Raw genomic sequence first — 19,896 nt, 5'->3', positions numbered from 1 at the left:
GTAACGCGGCCCCAGTGTTTTAGGGACAAGTAAATTCTGAAAAAATTGTGAGCGCGAATGTAACCTTGAATATTTACGAGAACCGACTCCCGAAAGGGTTGGACGGAGAGCGACGTTTTGGATAGGTGACGCCTTATGAAATTTTGTGTTTGTATCAAAACGCTCCGGGAAAATAGGGTCCACCGCCCACGCGTGAAATTATTGCAGCAAAGTTATGCGCGGCAAAAAATAATGAGCGACAAAAATAATTAATAATTACCATTTCCGACTTCAAACAACCCTCGCGCTGTGAAACAACACTACGTTAAATGTTCCATCGCACAGAAACATTTTTCACGCTTCTACAATCTCGCAATATTCTTGTCGGTATTTAAGCAAACTTTAAGAAAAATAATTTTACGGCCGAGACGGATCCCCTCAAACTGGTTATATTCGGGAAAAGTGAACAAAGTCAAGTCACTACGAGACGTCTGGGACTTATAAAATTATAAGAATAAAAAGTTTTATTCAAAGTGTGGGAGGCCATAACTCATACTGGCGAATGGTGGAGTTGTCTGTACACTGAACACAATCAACACTTGAAGATTACACACGTAACTGAGAAAAAATAGCTGGAAATAATAGAAGTATTTGTACCGCCGGTCACGTGCGTGACACATTGATCTAGGAATATTGTATGCTCGAGCCGACGCCGGCGGCGGAGGGCTCCAGCTTCGGAGCCAATGGCGGCGTCGATATGGAATGCTGAGTGAGAAATAGCTTTCAGATCCGAATTTGATCGTATTGTCATTGCTCTCCGAACTTGTTGTTATTTACTATTTATGATCCATGAATCCAACAGTAACTACAACAACTGTGTCTCCTAAATAGCTATCTACTTTATAACAATATAAGATTAACTAGCAAAGAAAAACCCATAGTCCATTAAAGTCACCACAAAGCCGCGGAACAAAGTAGCGAGGGAGGTGCGAAGGCAAGTTGTCCGGCGCGCGGCGCTCGGCGGCCGGTGTGAGGCGGCGTGTCGCGGCTCGATCTCACGACAAAATTTATACCTCCGCTGGGAAATTAATATCAGGTGTTAGGAGCTGAGCGACCAGCGCTCCGTGGGACCACGGCTCACCTTCGCCGCGACTCAAGTCACACCTTGTAATTAGATAAGTACCGCTTTAAACTTACACTTTGTCACACTAAATATATCACAAGATTATAATTTATTTTACAACATACACACACAATTACGACGTGGGTAGTCATTAGCACAGTTTCTTGCCAATATAAATTTATTTAAATACTTTATTATTTTGGCTACTAACCAATAATGTAAAAGCATCCAAAAGAGTTCAGTAATGTTTGCAAACAAAACACAGTTTCTCGAGTAATTTTGAGATGTATTTCTAATTTGATTACATACAGCACTGGTACTTTTAATTTCCCACGAGAAATATTTTTGCAACTAAAAATATAGCTTGAAATTATTGTGGAAGCAACTTTAAACGTTTTGTTAAGATGTGTTTGTATATTTGCGCCTACAGAGCAGCGCCTGCTTGCGGAGTGTACGATTGGCTGGTGAGCGGAGTCGGTGAAATTGGGGGGAAGCTTATAAAAGCAGGTGTAAGTAACATTTGGCTCACGTGCTATGAATACTTAATTGTAATTCGAGTTACGCGGCAATGTTTGCGTGATAACAAAGTGGATTAAGCTTTCGAAATTCCGTTAACGATATAAAATGTTTCGCGTAATCTCCGGTACAATGAACACTCTGTAAATGTTTAACATTTGAATCGTTTATCAATGTATAGCGAGACTTGTGGTTAAAGCTCAATACTCGAATATTTTGTCTACGATTTATTGAAAGAAATATATTATTCAAATGTGGTTCATGTTGAAGTGCTTGATATATTTAATGATACTGCACGAGTCAGATCGAGTTACTGGTGTCTAAGAAGACAATGTGAGCGACAAATTATATTTGTGGCTGTAGGCGGCGAGGCGGCGCGCGCGCCCGCCGGGAGCACGCGGCCTACACCGAGACAATGTGACAGCTGTACCTGGATCCTCCGATGATCTGTAATTCAGTTTTGAAATTCGTAAGCAAACAAATCTCCATGCTGCGTCCCGCGAGGGGATCGACTGCTTTACAAAGTACGCTGAGAATGTCGTCGTCACATAAATTCGATTTTTCAATTTTTGTCCCCGTTGTCTGTGCAAATTGCACAGTGTGCGACGACATTGATTCAGTTATAAGTTAATACATTAACCGCCGCGCACAGTGCGCACGTATCGCTTCAGGTTTAAGCGGAGACAGAGAGCGCACCGTTTGTTTCCGCTTTGTTTCATGATTATAGTTTCCAAAGTTAACACGTAATTTCCACGAGCCAAGTTGAAGTGATGTTAAGTGTATTTATTTGTTGGCTGTTTTCTCGCTGAAGTCGTGAGAGGAGCGGAACTGTAGTTAGCTACCTATCGCTACTTTGTACATCATTACAAAGTTTAAACGCGTCTTTACTAAACGTATCATCTACGATGTAGGTTAAATGCTTTCACTCACTTTATCAGGTAATTTCAGGAGCGGAGCGTAAATGTTGTTCATAATTCGAATTTTCTACTAGTTTTATGATGCTTTAGTTGTGCGTTGTTCAGCACGATACCAGCAGAGTGTCGGTACATTTCTAACCTTACAGCAAGACAGCCCGATACAAAGTGGCACACTGAACTAAATCTGTAGAAGCAGGTGAACCTGAGAGCGTCGCAATCAGTCTAATACCAGGAGATAATAAGTGGCGAGGCGGAAACGAAGTTAAATAATTAGTTGGCGCAAGAGGCGCACTCGCATGATTGACAAACCGAGCAGCCGACGTAATTAGTTCACTGAATACACTTGATGCAGGGGCCTGTATCACACCGACACCTAACGTCAGCTACTTGCTACATTTGTGTTGCAGGTTGTAATGTTTAGCTGACTGAAGAACATATGGAAATATTACGTGAGGAATTCTTCCCTTTTTGTGACGACATCTAAATGAAAGAACAAGACATATTACTCCGACCACGGCTACCTTAAGTAACTTAATATGTATGAAGGAAAAAAGTTTTATTATTTTTTAAGTAGTACAATTTTTTATGGAGTGGAAAGCAACCGAGTAGCCGGTAGTGTTGCAAGGACATGAGGTGTCGGTGTAACGGCGGCCGGCTACTCGTGTGTTCGTATTCAACTAGCGCATTACACATACAGGGGGTGCGGCATAAATCGCTCGCTTTGCATACATTGCGCGATGAATGCGAAGCACAGCTTCTCTTACTCGAGCGCGTGTTTTAATGCACGTAATCATATCTCACATACACGAATACTTCATTTGTTGTATTCTCTTACAAGAAAATTACCGGGCGACTTGCTTGGCGCTTGGCTTATATCTTTTGAGGTTAAGAATATTATTATGCAACTGATATCTTATACCTGTGGCAATTACAGTAGCATAATTATCAAACACAGAGTTCCAATCTAGATTCTCTGTAAGTACTTAAACCTAACTCACGCTAACGAACAAATAAAGCTTCGCTTTCACATTCATCGTAATCAAATCCAAACTTCAATAACTTGGATTACTCAAATGTTGTAATTAAAGTGACACATCTCACGTCAGCTCCAATTCGTCAGCGTTGGTTATTGTTGAACGACACTAGTTCGTTATTTTATTCGCGCTCGTGAAGGAAGTTCGCGAAGTGGCTGAGTTCATCAGCGAGATGATTAATAAAGGTGTGTGACACAAAGGAGGTTGTAATCATCCGCCGAGCTTCGTGATTACTCTGTATTACTTCATTTGGATGCGACGACACTCGTCGCGTGTCTTCTTGGCGTAATTTCATACATTGGTGGTTGATTACTTTGTGTTTTTCTAGGACAATTTACGATTAAGAAATTTAAATTTGTTTGCATATTATATGTAATTAAAATAACTTTAATAATATACGGCCAAAGTTCTACTACTACTCGAATTAACTGACGAACAAATTATTCTATCTAATAAGACTGGCGGATATTTGTTTTAAGGAAACATCAAACAAAAACGCAAGAAGTTGTAGTAAATCAAAGAGTAGTTACGCCAGTCGTCACCGGAGTACCGAGTGAGTCGGAGGACGGAGGTCGGAGGGCTCTCCTCCTAATGTTCGCTGTCGGATACTTCGCACATCTAAACTGCGAAACGCAACTATTCCCATGTGAGCCCCACTCTGTCGCGGACTGAGTCATAAGCGACAGCGATTTCGAATTCTTACTTTGATTTTGATTTTTTATATGCATGTTATTAATCGACTTCGTTCAAATAATTTATAACATAAAATATGACGTCATCACTTTTATTTGTATTCTTATTAGCTTAATGTCTATTTATCTCCATTCAAGTAGTACTCGTATTCAGTAAAAAAAAATCTTGCCTTCCTACAATTCCCAAAGTTACAAAATACAGCAATTCCGTAAACTTTGTATCACCCTACCCCACTGTATCTATAAAATGTATGAAAACACGCTTCATCTGATAACTCAGACACGGGTCGCTCCCGAAACAATAAATGAATGGCAATCGCGAAGAGATTATAGCAATTGAGAAGGGCCGAAGTTGGGCGCTTACCGCAAGTTGTGCGCGCCGGCACCGCGCTGTATCACTCCGGCCGGATTAGTGCCGTGCCGGCCGTTCCGCCGGCCGCACCGCCGGCTGGGACCGGACTACATATTGTACGGCGCTGCGCTGTTTGTTGTGGGGACAATAAAGATTTATTTCATGATTGTTTCGTACTTCTCCTAAACTTTATGGGTGATCATCACTCATGTTTACTTACTTAGGTAACTAAGTTTTTACTATAATAGGAGTTCATGTTTTGTAAGAAGTTAAATAAGGAGGTAAAAGTTGAAACCTACTGGTACTACTATGGCTAGTTAATAAAAAAATCTCACAATTTACTAAAGAATAATCACACTAATTTTGTTCCACGGCTGTGGTTACAACGATGTCTATAATGTACAAGCCCGCCATGTAAATGTGGTGGGTGCATTCCTCGCGGCGCTGTAATAACTTCCAAACTTATTCAAAGTAAAAACTTAAAATGCAATTTCCTTTTATACAATTCGTTCTGCTTGTAACCCAAGAAAATAGTGAGACAATTTCTGAAATTGCGTAATCAGAGTTGTCGGGACGAGCGGACGGTCAAAATGGCCGCTTTTACATAAATACTTATATACTAGTCGTTTTCATAGTTTTGTAGATAACGTAATAAAAGACAAGCGAAAATAAGGCTGTACTGTGTACACGACCACGACCATTCGAGAGCTCACTGTGACTTATGTGACGTTTCCGTATGAAATACTTACGGAAACATTTGTGTGAGATGTTCATTTTTTACTAATTCATAAAGGAGTGTTAGGAAATTAGGTCGTACACTTCAAATGAACACAAAACAACTGAAAGAACAATATTGTAAGAGACAAACAGTTGTGTAGTAACTGGGTCCAATAAAATGTGTCAGCGAGTAAACAGTGAAACATTATTATGATTGGAACAAAGCGTGTTGATGAGTTAAACCGACCCGTCGCGAGTAAGCCGGCACTCTCCCTTTACCGAATATAATGTAAATAATAACGCGAGCTTAACTAAATAGAGACGAGCCAAGAAATACTGTCGTCGGAAAAAAATACGTATCATAGTGTATCCCGGGGATCTTGTACCCTTGTTAGGGTGGACAGACAGACGGACAGATTAACGTACAGTCGCCGACAATGAGAGCCACCGCTGTACCGATGCCTCGCCCGCTCTTTGACTATTAAAATGTACTTTGGACCCGGACAGGTGACTCTATGTTAGGTTTCTTTGAACTGTTTTGTGCTTCACGAGAAGTGGTAATCATTTTAAATAAAATGGTGCCAAAATACACGTGGATTGTTACCAGGAACCGTTCTTAAAATGAGTGAGCTAAATTAGGAACTCCACTGTTTTGGCTCTATTTATGTTTCTCGTTCAAGTAAAAGGTCATTAATAATGATCATGTTTCTTTTAATTAAATGCGTGATTAGCCAATTTTACTGTACTTTATTGAACAATGCTTCAACAAAATCTTATGAATAGTGGTAAATAACATCTTTACGTATAGTGGTAGTATATCGAGTTTATTTATGTAACAGCACCGCATTAATGAGTAGTGGGGCAGGCGCAGGCAGCGGCCGCGACGTATGCGTTACACTATGTGCAAAGCGCAGTTGACTTGCTTGCAACTTGCAATAAAACTTGCCTCCGGGGAAGGAGCGCCTGTGTGGTACTGGCGCAAGTTACGAGCGAGTGCTCTGGTTACATCTTGTACTACTACATGGATCGACAGATTGTTGCTTTGAATAAGAATCACATCTATGACCCGTGACAGTTCACTGCGTATCAAGCGGATTGGAGATTTAATAGCTTAAAGGCTCAGATTTATCAGATGAGCACTGCTGTGCGATCTTTGTTAGTATATTTCTATCTAGTATATGTCTTTAAAACAGGCTCTTACGAATAAATCATATTTTGTTTAATCTTTAAATCTATACCAGAACATTAACTTGGCAGACATACTTTCCATCACCATAAAACATTTACTTCAGTGTGCGGCGAGTATATGTACGTATCGTATGTAGGTACCAATCAACCAGTGTCCGCTACTACCACCCGCTGGTCGCTTATGACTTACCGTCGTGGTAGGGGACATGAACTCAAAAGCGCTATGTGCACGCCTAACTTTGTGCGGGAAACTTTGCAGTCGCAAGGCACACCTCCCTAATTGGGTAAATATAGGAGGCGAGCAAAGTGCCCAATTCATAGATAATTTACTACTATCAGATATTGTCATCAAGTTACTAAGTATTGCTAACTAAACAAGTTGTGGAACATTTCTAATACTGTTGACGAGATGTTGTATGACTTGACTGACATATTATGTAACTTTTGAGTAATCTTAATTATGATGTTTTAATAAATTTAATGAAAGTAGACGACATTCCTATTTCCGAAGACTGATAAATCAGTGTATTTTACCATAGTTTTCTATATCTAAACACAAAATCTCAAGGAAAACAACAAATTCACAAGTTTATATGCAAAGTTGCGTCAATAAATTGCGCATTGTAAAAGCCTATTGTATATTAAACAACTATTTTAACATCGCAGGTAAACGCCGGAGTCGGGCCAACACTTAAAATTCAAACTCTTGGCTCCGAAACAAATCCTTTGACAACTTTTATTTTCTTTTGTTGCATTCGAAAATAGTTTTTAATGTAAACGTGATAAGGTCGGAGGTGGTAGTAAAGTGAGCATTTTAAAGTTTTACAAGCGTTTTTAATAATGTGCGGGACATGTAAATTCGGGTGAAGTTTTCCAATAAAAGTTGCAACGCTGTTGGAGTACCGCGCGCTCGCTCCGTAGCACATCTGTGTAGCATTCGGCTACGTGTGCTACGCTGGCGTAGCAAGTGCTACGAGACGTAGCAGGAATAAGATTTAATTATTCCATATATCATAACATGAAATTTAAGACTCAGTGCGTACGCGCGGTGCAATATCTTAGCCACTTCTATTCTAAGCGCACGTAGCAAATCTAACAATGTTTAATGTTCGTGACTACGTATTAGAGAAAACGTTCTGCTAACGACTTTTTCAATCGTCAATACATTGCACACAAGGTTTTCAACAATGAAAATAAAATTTTATTCTGTGTAAGACACATTGCAGTCGGTAAAGAAGTAAGTTCCGCGTTTGCGATGCACGTGCCTACTGCACGGTGGAGCGTTCGCACGAACTTGCTACTAGCATCGCGAAGAAGGTAGAGAGCACTAATGTAATAGTTAAACGAATATTACGTTCTAAGACTTTTTACTAGCTGAAGTGCTGCTATTTTTACTAAAACTTAATTACGTCTGTGAGTGACTTTGAAAAACGGATTCAGTCATTCTTTTTTATTCGGTTTCAAATTGAAATTGGTTAAAATGTCTTCAAGTTGGTCAGCCAGTCAGTCGGAGAGTGACGAGTCTTAATTAATAAATTAGGAAATAATTCGAGGAAGTTAAAAGTAAGGAATGACTCCCTGTTCGTAAGAGCTATCATCATTAATCATAGCTGTGTATTTAGAGACACGACTGTCGCTCGGGATATTTCTTAACTTAATGTAATTATTACTTCTCTTACTGATCACACTTAATTTATCATTTAATTACTATAATACATTTTGATTGAATTTTAATTAATCCGTATCCATGGAAAGATAGATAAATAATTTTCAAGAGCAGTACAAAGCAGGAATTGAGGTAGTCTTATCAAAGGTGGAACTTACCAGGTTTTCTAAATTTTTTCCTTTAGTGGAGTGATTGTGTAGGACTAAGGGGACCAGTATACTTCTTCCAGGAGATGATACTTATAACGATGATATCATGATACTCCATGCCTACTGCCTACTTGCAGTCAATATCAATTATCTTTCCTAAACAATTAGTTAAAAGTAGTCTTAGGCAAGTAGTGTGCAGTATTCGCAGGTGAAGGCAGCACGGGCAGGCGAGCGGGCCGGCGGCGATGGGCGGCGGCTGCGTGACTGGAGCCCGTAAGTATTGCTTTGACATAATAGACGGAGATAAAGTGCCTACCTACAAATATATACTACCCATAACTACCTGGGTAGCTAAACTGAACTCTTCTGTCATATATCAATAATTTTATTTTGCATTTGAAATAACATAATGCAGCAAACCTTTAAAGGTGTCATAGAGATTTGTAATGTTAATGGTTTACTAAACTTGTGATACTTTGCAGACCCCATATTATTTATTACTGAGAACTTCGAAAACAGAAAAGTCCGTTTGTTTTTCAAATCCTAAATTAATATCAAGTCCCTTGCTAGGCAGTCAGGCTTGCGTCCACTGAAGCAATATGGCAGTTGAAAATACATTTAATTATAACAAAAAAGATTTCAAACAAGATAATCTTACAAAGACACTCACTTAAGACACACATTCATTGGCGGGAGTTAGCGTCGCTCCAATTATGTAGATGAAGTTAAGATAACACGCACACGTACAGCCGCGGCCGCACTCAATCGGAGCTTCCACAAAAACTTGGAAAGTAATCATCATACAAACAGCCTCCGTTATCTCTTCCCAGAGCCACGAGTAATATGGCCGGAGACAATACAATTATCCTCGCGAAATTGTCTCTAGTTAGAACGAGTTACTCCGGCCTCACCGTAAAGATTTAACATTACGATGGAATCAACTCGTTTACTTATCTCATGCGAAAACAAGATTAATTTTCTCTTATCGTTGGTATCTTAAAAAAATCGTATACAAAGAGTACCTAACTTAACACTTTTATTAACATAAGTTTCCACGTCACACTGACTTGCTTTAAAGATGGTAATCTATTTAGTATTACCATCAGTAGCCCATACATACCCTGGAGTTTATGTTCCATCTCTCTCCAGTTGTATTGGAGGGTACACCGTATCGTGGAGATCGAGGGAATAAAAGTTATATTCTCAGACTTTTTGTATTTAAATAGGTAGCTAGTTTATTTATAGAGATCGCTCAAGGAATACAGACGTAGATATTTGTATTTTATAAAGTAGAAGATCGTTATTTTTCCATTCGTATTAGTTGGTGGCGCGCGGGCCGCGGCCTCAGCTGAGACGGGTGTTATTATAATCCGTCCGTCTATCTGTCGCACTGACATGGGTTAAGCTCCGAACAGCTGATGTTTACACCCGTGCCCTTATTTACTAACATTTATATTTTTCTTTAAGAATTCTACAATTGCTATTTTAATTGTAATATTTTTTGGTCTTACTTAACGGTAGACTGTCTCGGTATACTTTTTCTATTTGACATGACTTATTTATAATTAGCTGGTATCTATCGCATGCCTATTATGATACGATGACGACGAAATAATTTATAACTAAGCAATAAGTATTACAAAAGTATATCGCCGGCTTTTTCCTCAGTAGATAATTATTTACTTAGGTACACGATGTCTAGTTACATGTAAATCAAATTGTGCCAACAGTAAATTTGTCTAAGCTATTCACATGCAAACTGTTTGTATTGAAACACACCATTAGAGCATTACAAGCAACAGTCCGATAATGCACTACACAGCGATGACGTCACTCGTCGACTAGCCGCAGTAAATAATGTTTTCCATCGAGAGCAACCTGTTTGAGACATATAAACACCATAATAATGCAAATACATCAAGTGTTAGTGATCATATTAATAAATTCACAAAGTGTTCTACTCGCTCCACTAAGCACGGGATCATTTATAAATGAAAATAAACCAAGTACCAAGCAACCTATCAGTTACACAGCTAGTATTTATACTGAGACGTCCAGACGGGTCTCACTTGGCAGCCCGATCTTGTGCGGTGTAAATTCCTATGGATGTGATAAGGTGGTGACTGTTGGTGATATAGCCACACCCAGTAAGAGTATAGACAGGAAAAATAACGACGCTAAAGTGAACAAAGAGATCTTAGAGATTAAAGATAATACAGAACTGAACAGGAGCAGAAATGTTAAAAACGACGACAAGGATGTGAAGATGGAAAATAAAGGGGTAACGAAAGAGATAAATGAAGAGACACCAGTGAATCAATATTCACCGAAAGTCACTAAAGATGTAAATACCGAAACAAGTACTAATGAAAAATTGTTTCGGTTCCGTAATTATAACCCAACAAGTGATTCAAGTCCAATTGTAAACATTGAAAATGTATCGAACCAGATTGTGCTTTTGTTCACAAGGACCACGCTACGTGCGGCGCCTGTACTGGTTAAAGATCGTATCAAAAGACCGAAAACGATCAAACCCCGCACCACACCAATATTTGGGAGTAGCTTGACACCTCGGCCTATTATACAGTACCATCGTAAACCTAATGCAGGCAACCGCATCAGGCACATAACTACTAGGTTGCCACTTACTGCACGAAGCAATAAGGCAGGGCTGACGACGCGCAGGACTGTTACTCCAAGATGTTACGAGAAAACGATACGACCTGCACCTCGAGTCAGAAGTGACCCAACTTCTAGCACTGACATTATATGGGTCGGTAACACCCCACCAGCTAGATAACATTTATATTAGGCTTCTGTACCTTTATTTTTGTAATATATTTTACTTGAATTTGTTAGTCTAATTATCACAAGTATGACTGCTGAGCAGGTCGTGTGTTGCACCCCTAATTCGTGTGAGACGTTCAAGTGATAGTATCATATCAAGCATGTTTTTATTAGTTGTCTATTATTTGATACAATGCTATTAATAAAAATATTGGAGAAGTTGATTGTTTTGTAAATACTCCTAAGAGAAATGTAAAATAAATAAGATTTTAAGAAGAAGTTCTTGACTTGTTTCTTGACTAATTTTTACATCGTCATGTCGCATAAGAAAATTTACATACAACGAAAACAAAATAACTTTAAGAATTAAGGTGGAACTCATGTATAAAGCACAAAAATATTGGCAAAGCATGTTAGACGTAAAAATATCAAATACCTAATACGTGTTTATCTTAATTATTTTTCCAACGAGAACAATCCATGAAATGAGTTGCACACTGAATCACAACAGTGCAATCATTGGGTTGCGTAAGCTGACGCTGCACATAGGACTCATGTCTGCCATGGTCTGGTGGCCACCATCTGTGCCGTAATATTAAGCAATGTGGTACATGAACGTTTGTTACATGATCATCTTGAACAAGTTGTATTTACCTTCAGTTTTGTCTAACCTTCGCTACCACCCACTAGTACCTGTGATAAGCCTGCAAAAGTCATACGTAAGACGAATAGCACCTCTTCCAATCGCAGAGTTCAGCTTTGAACAAAGAGGAAATCCAATATGTGGGCCAGTGCCATTTCCAGAATTTGATTGCGGGGAGACATCGACATGTGCAGACACTGTAGAGCTACCTGGAGTCGCAGGTCTGCATAAAAACAAAGATACAGCATGTAATGCTAAGGAAGTACCAATATTACGAGCGCAAGCACCCCCACCGGCGAAACAAAATATTATGAAAATTATCAAGAACTATAATTCTGTTCCACCTTTTAACCTAAATCAAGGAATTATCAATGAAAAAAATCTACCAATGAAGCCACTTAAAGAAACACCGTCTCACGAACAAATTGATAACTCCATTCCGAAGATATTATTCAAAATGAAACCAACTTTATCGAATATAAGAAACCCGTTCCTTATAGATGATTTCACACGATTCACTCACCGCTACAAGTTGCCTCAGAGAGTATCGATAAAGAATAGTCTGTTATACAAGGCTGGTTTACACCCACGTGTGACGGAATTTAAATTTGATGAAACATTTGAAAGTACAACCCTTGGGTACGTTTTGAATCCTGTCCATATGACTCAAAGAAATAATGTTCCCCGTAATACAATGACGATACTGCCAACATACCCTAGCATGGCTGTGACACCTCGAGCCGCTCCTTACCACGGCGCGCAGCTGATTCACGCGCGCTCTCAAACGAAACGTGTTCCATATTCACAATATCTGAGTCAATTGCCCCGTAGTCTTCCTAAACATGAGTATTATCAAAGTAAATCATTTCTTACGACGCCTCATTACGGTAATCGTCCTCATATTATATTTCATCCAAGCCGATCTCCTCTTAGTCAAAGTAGTAGAAGTTACAATTGGAATCCTATCCATAACACGTATCCAAGCCGACCTCCTAAATACCAGTCTTATCACCCTAATGTAAGACCTAACATCATTCATTTAAGTGAATCACCGCCTTATAAGATTCCTCGTATTAAAAATGTTCAAAGAGTTTCACCCTCAAGTAAGCTTCAGCAAGGTTTCCAGCGTCCTGTGGTTGATGCTATGAAATACTTTCGCCCCCAGAACCAGCTGCTTCCAAATGTTCGATACCAGAATATTTCATCACATCTATATTTTAGGGGTAGTAGTAACTTTCATAATTTTAAAGTTCCTTATCCTATTGGTGTAACCAAGCCCAGTAGAAACCAAGCATTTCAAAATACTAATTCTCTTAAAGTATCCCTTTCAACGTATAGACTTAAATCTTATCAAAATTTAAAAGCACCGAATGAATATTTTCGGAATATTTCAATAAGGCTACCTAAAGTAGGCACATTACATGCGCCATATTCTGAAACTCAGACTTTACTAGACGGGAAACCTTTCTATGAAATAGTATCCACATCAGGCTTCGATTCGTACTATGACGTACCAGCTACTAAATCAACTCCCTTGAAACGTTACAGTCATAGGACGAAGTTGTTTAAGGTGCAGTTCCGTGCTGGATTATCTCAAGAAGTAGATTCAAGGACAAGCAGTACTCTGCCCCCGAATAAAGACCCGAATTCAACAAAGTCGACATCGCCATCATTCGACTTCATTCGATGTCAGAAACTCGCAAAGTGCAATATGTTGGATTGGCAGAATGATACAGTAGCACCTCCACAACCACAACTACAACTACAACCGAAAATCCTAAATATTCACTGACCATTCAGTAGCCAGTCTATCTAACTAGACTAGCCCAGGAGATATAGTGCACAAGTGTTTGTGCAAAAAGGAGGAGGCGGAGCGGGTGAGGGAACGAACCTCCTCACGCCCCAGCCGCGGCAGGGGACACTCCGGGTATCGTGGATTGCCGGGGCTCCGGATTGAAGAGCAGGAGTAGGAACGGGGTGGTGTTTAGTTAGTAAGAGTCCCAGACTTCCTCTCCCCTCACCCAATAAAGTAGGATTGGTAATCGTTATAATAATTTGTGGTAGCTAAAGAGCTACGGCTAATCGTGAGTTCATCTCAAATCGCTTTTGTTATAAAAACGTAGATATAGTATATCATAATGTATAATTTTAGTTTGTAATATGTAAGTATTGTAATCATTTTGTAAAGTATTCACATAATGTTAAATATTGCTGTAAGGCAAATTGAACAAATAAATTTGGTTTAAACAATTAAAACAAACTGCGGACGACTGTTACGACTTTATTGTAAAACCTCGACTACATTAAATATGAGTTTATTTTTGTCTGCCTTAATAGCGTCATCAGTAAGCTTCGATAGGAATGTCCGACTATCTAATGGTTATAAAGCCAAAACATCTGTTTACGTCCTCAAAGAATGCAAGACGTGCTCTTTAGTGGTCGTGTACCTGCACCAGTACTGTACATCATCTACATGAGCCCTTACATATACAAACAAGTTTTTGTAAGTTATACATAAGTTATAACAATGGTATATGGTTTAAATGAAAATAAAAAATGTGTAATAGCTAATAATAATTACGCTTATCAGGCTGTACTATTTTCAAGTGGAGGACTGAGGGAGAGGCCTTTGTTCAGCAGTGGACGTCACTCAGTGGTATGTGTAGTATTTTAACAATATTGTAATTTTTTAATGACCTGATTGAATTGCCTGAAAACGTAATATAAATAATGTTGCTGTAAAATATGTTACTTTAAATCAGTTTAATTTTAAATATTGAACTAGCATGAAGGAACTATGTCGCGTCGGTTCACGGTAGAGAGTTCATAATTTTGAAGTTCATAATCTTGTTACATTGTTATACATAGGTGCAATAGTAATTTAATTTTGTACCAAAACCAAACATCGTTGTGTGTGATTAAAAGTATAGCCAATAATTACTGAGACATGCGGAATATTATCCTCGTGCGCTCCGCCATCCTTCTCGATTTGCTCTACTCCGTGACTTCAGGCTACCTCCACCTTCGGCCAGTGGTGCCGATGCAGGATCTGCATAAACTACACCGGACGACCACAGAACGACCAACACCATCCGGAGTTCCTATTAAGAGAGATCCCGCCAGATGGCGAGAAAAGTGTTCGCATAGCGTCGAAATGTTGGTAAACCCTGGAACAGTGCGAGAGGACTTCATGGTGCGACCGTATCGAGAGATACCCAAACAGAAGTATTCATTGAGTCCCCAGTTCATAGATTGGTTGAGTTTCTATGACTGGAGTCAGTTTAGTGCAATACCATTAGGAGATGCTCCTGATAACGGGAACAATAACGGGAACAATAACGGGAACAATAACGGGAACAATAACGGGAACAACAACGGGAACAATAACGGGAACAACAACGGGAACACAGGATCTACGTTATCTACTCTTATGTATCCCGAGCAAAACGACCCGACGTCGGATCCAACTGCGCCGCCGACTGATGCAACTGCACCCACAGAAGTTCTGTGCGTCGGCCTGGCGAACTGCCAGCAACAGATCTGGAAGAAGAGGGCTGGCAGGAAGGGAGTCACTCGACCAGTCACAAGGCACCACTTACTCAAATAAGTTAAAACCAATGAAAAAAAAAAAACAGTCTGCTTCGACCAGGGCCTGTACATGTTCACAAGTGGTATTGTACTGGAATGAACTGCATATAATATACCCGTTTGTTCTTGTATACTAGCGAATTGAAATATTCTAATCCTGTTTTATACTTACTAAGTTGATAGTTAATGTATGTTTGTGTTGTCACATAAGTTATGTAAAATTGGTTAAATAAAATTGATTTATTTAATAGTGGCTTAAATACCAAAAACAAATATTACGTCTTTTAATTTTTGCCAAAAAATTACACAGTATATCGAAAACTTTCAAGAGTAAAAAAAAACTACAAATTGATTCTAAATGTATAAAATATAGATAAATGCCTATAAAACAATTCGTTGGACCTCACAGTACTTCAACCAAGCAAAAAAAAGACTTATAGAAAAAAATATAATAAATGTAGACGTAGCTTTTTCTCGTCCACATGTCCTCATCCTGCGGTCCTTTAAAATATAGTTTACCTATTAATGCTATTATGTTTCTTCAACAATACATCATGCCTTTGTAACTCAAAGTCCAAGAGTGAAGTGAACATACATACACAGGGCTAAGGTTATTACATTCCGTTTGGATTTAGCTAATCAAAAGCCCCCATAAACTTTTAGCAAACCCATGTATTGAAGCCGAGACTTATTGTTCGACAATCAACTACTACAACTTAACTAATGATAAACTCCAGTCATTTAATGTGCGATACACGGTGACGGTGAGGTTATACATTACTTTCTTTAGTTCTGTTTCAGAAACATCATACAACGTGAGGTTCCTAAAAATCGGTAACAATTGCAATTGCATTCAATCCGAATCACAACATAACCGATTTAATCAATGCCTCCACCTCCATCGAACATGTTCGTTTGTGTTGTGGCCTCTCTCGTGAGGCATGAGTGATAAGTGATGTGGTACACTATCCTGTATTACCTGATATTCCTGCAGCATTTTGTGATAACACTACCCTTTTCTTATCGCCCAGTCTTAGGGATGACAAACTATCAGCCGGGCTCATTAGATGCTGTTTATCCCGTTCAACCTGTTCAGTCCAACTTGTATCCGAATAATGGGAATCTGCAGATGCTACGGCAGTCAAATAACTTGCATCAGCCTATTCAACCGGTGATCACGATATCTTACCAGACACGTAAACAACCGCAATTTATGGTTGAGCAATTACCATTACGATATTCTGTCCATAAATCGCCGATACTACCGCCTGTACTATCACCTGTTAATATACCTTATAGATCACCAAGTAAAACATCAATTTTGATGGAAATGCCCTTTCACGGTCCGAATCAAATGACAGTTGAGCAGATGGATTATAGGTACCTGCAGCCGGTGACATGGCCTACAATGACTACTACCACCAGGCCGACTACTACCAAGGCTGTTTCTACCAAACGTCCCGTGAAAAGAATAAGGAAATCCAAGCTCCGAGATGATGCACCTAAAACGAAATCGACGTTACGTGTATTGAAAATGTCATCGAGCACCAGGCCCCCGTACCCTGGCGGCATCAGGCCCGAGACGGAGGAGGTTGAAGGAGATTATGTGTTGTGCGACGGTAATGCTATATGCCACAAGTACGTCTGGACCACGAAGAAGGAAAAGACCACTAAGAAGGAAGGGGCCAGGAGACGAGTTTTTGATAAATTCTCTCATTAGTAAATAAACAAATTATATGTAAGGTAGTCTTGTCGGAATCGTTACTTAACATTGTAATTTTAAACATGGTTTTAGAGGTAGATTCGATGTTTTGTTAATAATTGTGTAGCTTGCTTAGTAGAAATTTTGATAATACGAAGGATTTTCCTTGAAACTATGAGCTTTGTATTCTTAGAATGATAAACGCAAGTAATGTATATTGTAGTTTATAATAAATCGAACACGTGTGTATAATTGCGGTGTTTTCATAGAAATTCCTACCGTAAAACGAAAACGAAGAAATATGTCAGATTTACACAGCTGTGAGCTAGTGTCCAAAACGAGGTTGTTGTTTTTCTAAAAGCAGATCTTAATAATTACAGTAGTGGTCAAAAAGACAAATAGTAATAGTAGTTAAGTATCTACAATGAGTTCAAATAAATCATCACGCTAAAGGTAACATAGTCATACATCATTGGTTTCATCATATTTCTATGTATATATATCATCTCATACCTCTGTAGGTATGAGAATTTTTATAGGACTCCTGTGAGTCCTATAAAATTTAATTGTTAAAATTTCTTTATTTTTTTACAAATATGTATCTCACAATTTTAAGAATGCAGCACTTTTCATAACGCCTTTGGTTTAAAAAAAAATCATAAGTGATTTCAATTAATAACACGCTTGTCCCAAGGTTCAGACCAAATCAAAACAATTAATTGCAATGTTTTATCGTTCGTGTAGTTGCACGCTAGTTTCATACATTTACTTTTTGATAAATATGGTGACATATTTCTAATATAACGTTATGAATATTATTGTTTTGTGCCTTGTAATCATTAACACGCTGCATTCTGTAAATATGGCGCCATTTGACTTGGATATGAATTGGATGTTGCCGGTAGGTAACCAGCCCTCCATTGTGTCTAGACAATTGTCTACTGTAAAAGCGAAGCCTACATGTGGTCCAGTGTCGTTTCCAGACTACAGTTGTGAAAATCCTACTACACCTTTGGCGGTATTAAAAAGGTCTGATGGCCAGACGAATCCACAGCCACAACAACAAGTTATATATGTACAACTAGCGCCTGAAATTCTAAGGACATCTTATGAGGTGGACAGAACACCATGGAAGCCTAAAGGCCGGGAGATTATATGGACATTTAAGAAAGATGTGACAACTTGGAAGTCCATGTTATTTCCACGATCAAATTATGGCTCGGGTAAGTTCGGGGGTTCTTTATTTGAGTCTGTATCAGATAAGCACGATTATACAATTTATGAAGAAGCTGAAACTCGTACAACTCGACCTACAGAACAACAATTGAGTCAGCCGCCACCAGAATCTCCACATTTTCGATCAGATCCCTTGAATGAACCTGACCTGGCAGTCCATCCACCGGTACCACAAAACATGCCAGTAAATAATAATGTTATGTTCCGAAACAATAACGCGATGCTGACTGGTAAGACAGATCAATACTCGGTAAATGGTGTATCTCAACATGTGATGAGTGGAAGGATGACTTCACGATACATGCAACCTCAAATGAACATGAACTTCAGAGTGTCAGCTCAATCGTATCCATATCGAAATATCCCGATATCAACATCGCGAGGTCTCATGTACAATTATAATCCAGCCACATTCTCCCGATCGCCCGTAAGAACTATTAAACAGCCCAATCAAGGTTTTCGTATTACAAATAAAGGATTATTGAACTTTAATACAAATCAAAATAAAGGAACATCAACACTAAGATATTTGTCAAGTGGAATACATTTCGTTACTGTAGCACCAGTGAGCCCTCACGATGTTACAATGCAAACAATGACATCAATCGGACAGCTACTTCAAACAGCGGACATACAAAATACATCAGTGGGAGTTTGGACCAAATTCAAAACTCCAAGTAAAGCCTTCGAAAATATACCTACAAAAGATCCTATGTTTGGAGGTATAAATGTTCATCATACCTCCATTGGTTCAAGTCCAGAAGAAAACATGAGAGATCATAATATTAATATCCAGAACACATCACCAACATTGGCCACTGATGATTTATCTATACATGAACCAGCTGCCAGTTTCCTTAAACAAGATGAATTACTCCGAATATTAAACTTTAATAAGCATTTAAAAGAAAAGTCTGACGTCACTGTGCCTCATGATAAAGTAGTAATGAATTCGTCACCAAACAAATTACCATCAGTCGAATTGCTAACACAATCGAATACTGCTAATAATGCATTTAATGAAGGAATAAGGATAGATATGAATCACGGTGTAAGCGTAGGTAATACAGTAACAGAAATTGCAAGAGATAATATAGGTATTCCTAGAGACGCTCCTAACGGTACATTATCGCCACCTGTGACCAACGGAGATCAATTTGGTAGCAATACAACACAAAGTTCGAATGTCAATAATCAGTCTCGAGATGAGCCGAACACGACTTGGTCTTCACAGGCCACAACGCAGCATTATGACCCTAATGTGTATAATGCGACGATGACACCGATCGGTAACTATACGGTAACAAATGTAATGTCTTCAAGTATACCAGGGCAAAGGGCCACTTCACAAGGAACAATGTTTAATAATAATAATAAGCAACAATGGAGCCATATCGGATCTGAGAGTAATGGAGCTACGTCTGCTGTAGATAAATTACTACAGAGCGTGATACTTGGTATGGCAGCGGGACAATCACGTGATACTAAATCTCAAGATGGATCGCCAAGAAACGTTTACCCCCAAGATACCATGCAATATGGAGTTACATCTGGTAATGTGCTATTGCCACGAAGTGAGATACCTCCAGGTATTACAGCGGCTGGAA

General features: G+C 39.0%; 2 protein-coding genes across 2 annotated transcripts in view; both read left to right on the top strand.

The window, feature by feature from the left end:
* Positions 1–19,896, top strand: part of LOC118261778 (protein vestigial) — a 337,798-nt gene that overhangs the window by 164,321 nt on the left and 153,581 nt on the right. The window lies entirely within an intron of this gene.
* LOC118262113 (uncharacterized) lies at positions 11,647–14,218 on the top strand. Its single transcript, XM_035573253.2, has 2 exons — positions 11,647–12,402; positions 13,312–14,218. The coding sequence occupies exons 1-2, from the start codon at positions 11,723–11,725 to the stop codon at positions 13,553–13,555; spliced, it is 924 nt and encodes a 307-aa protein (XP_035429146.2). The 5' UTR covers positions 11,647–11,722; the 3' UTR covers positions 13,556–14,218.

The sequence above is a fragment of the Spodoptera frugiperda genome, chromosome 20 (genome assembly GCF_023101765.2).
Source record: "Spodoptera frugiperda isolate SF20-4 chromosome 20, AGI-APGP_CSIRO_Sfru_2.0, whole genome shotgun sequence".
Taxonomy (NCBI): domain Eukaryota; kingdom Metazoa; phylum Arthropoda; class Insecta; order Lepidoptera; family Noctuidae; genus Spodoptera; species Spodoptera frugiperda.
Note: the sequence above shows the minus strand (reverse complement) of the source record. Positions and strands in the feature narration are given on the sequence as shown.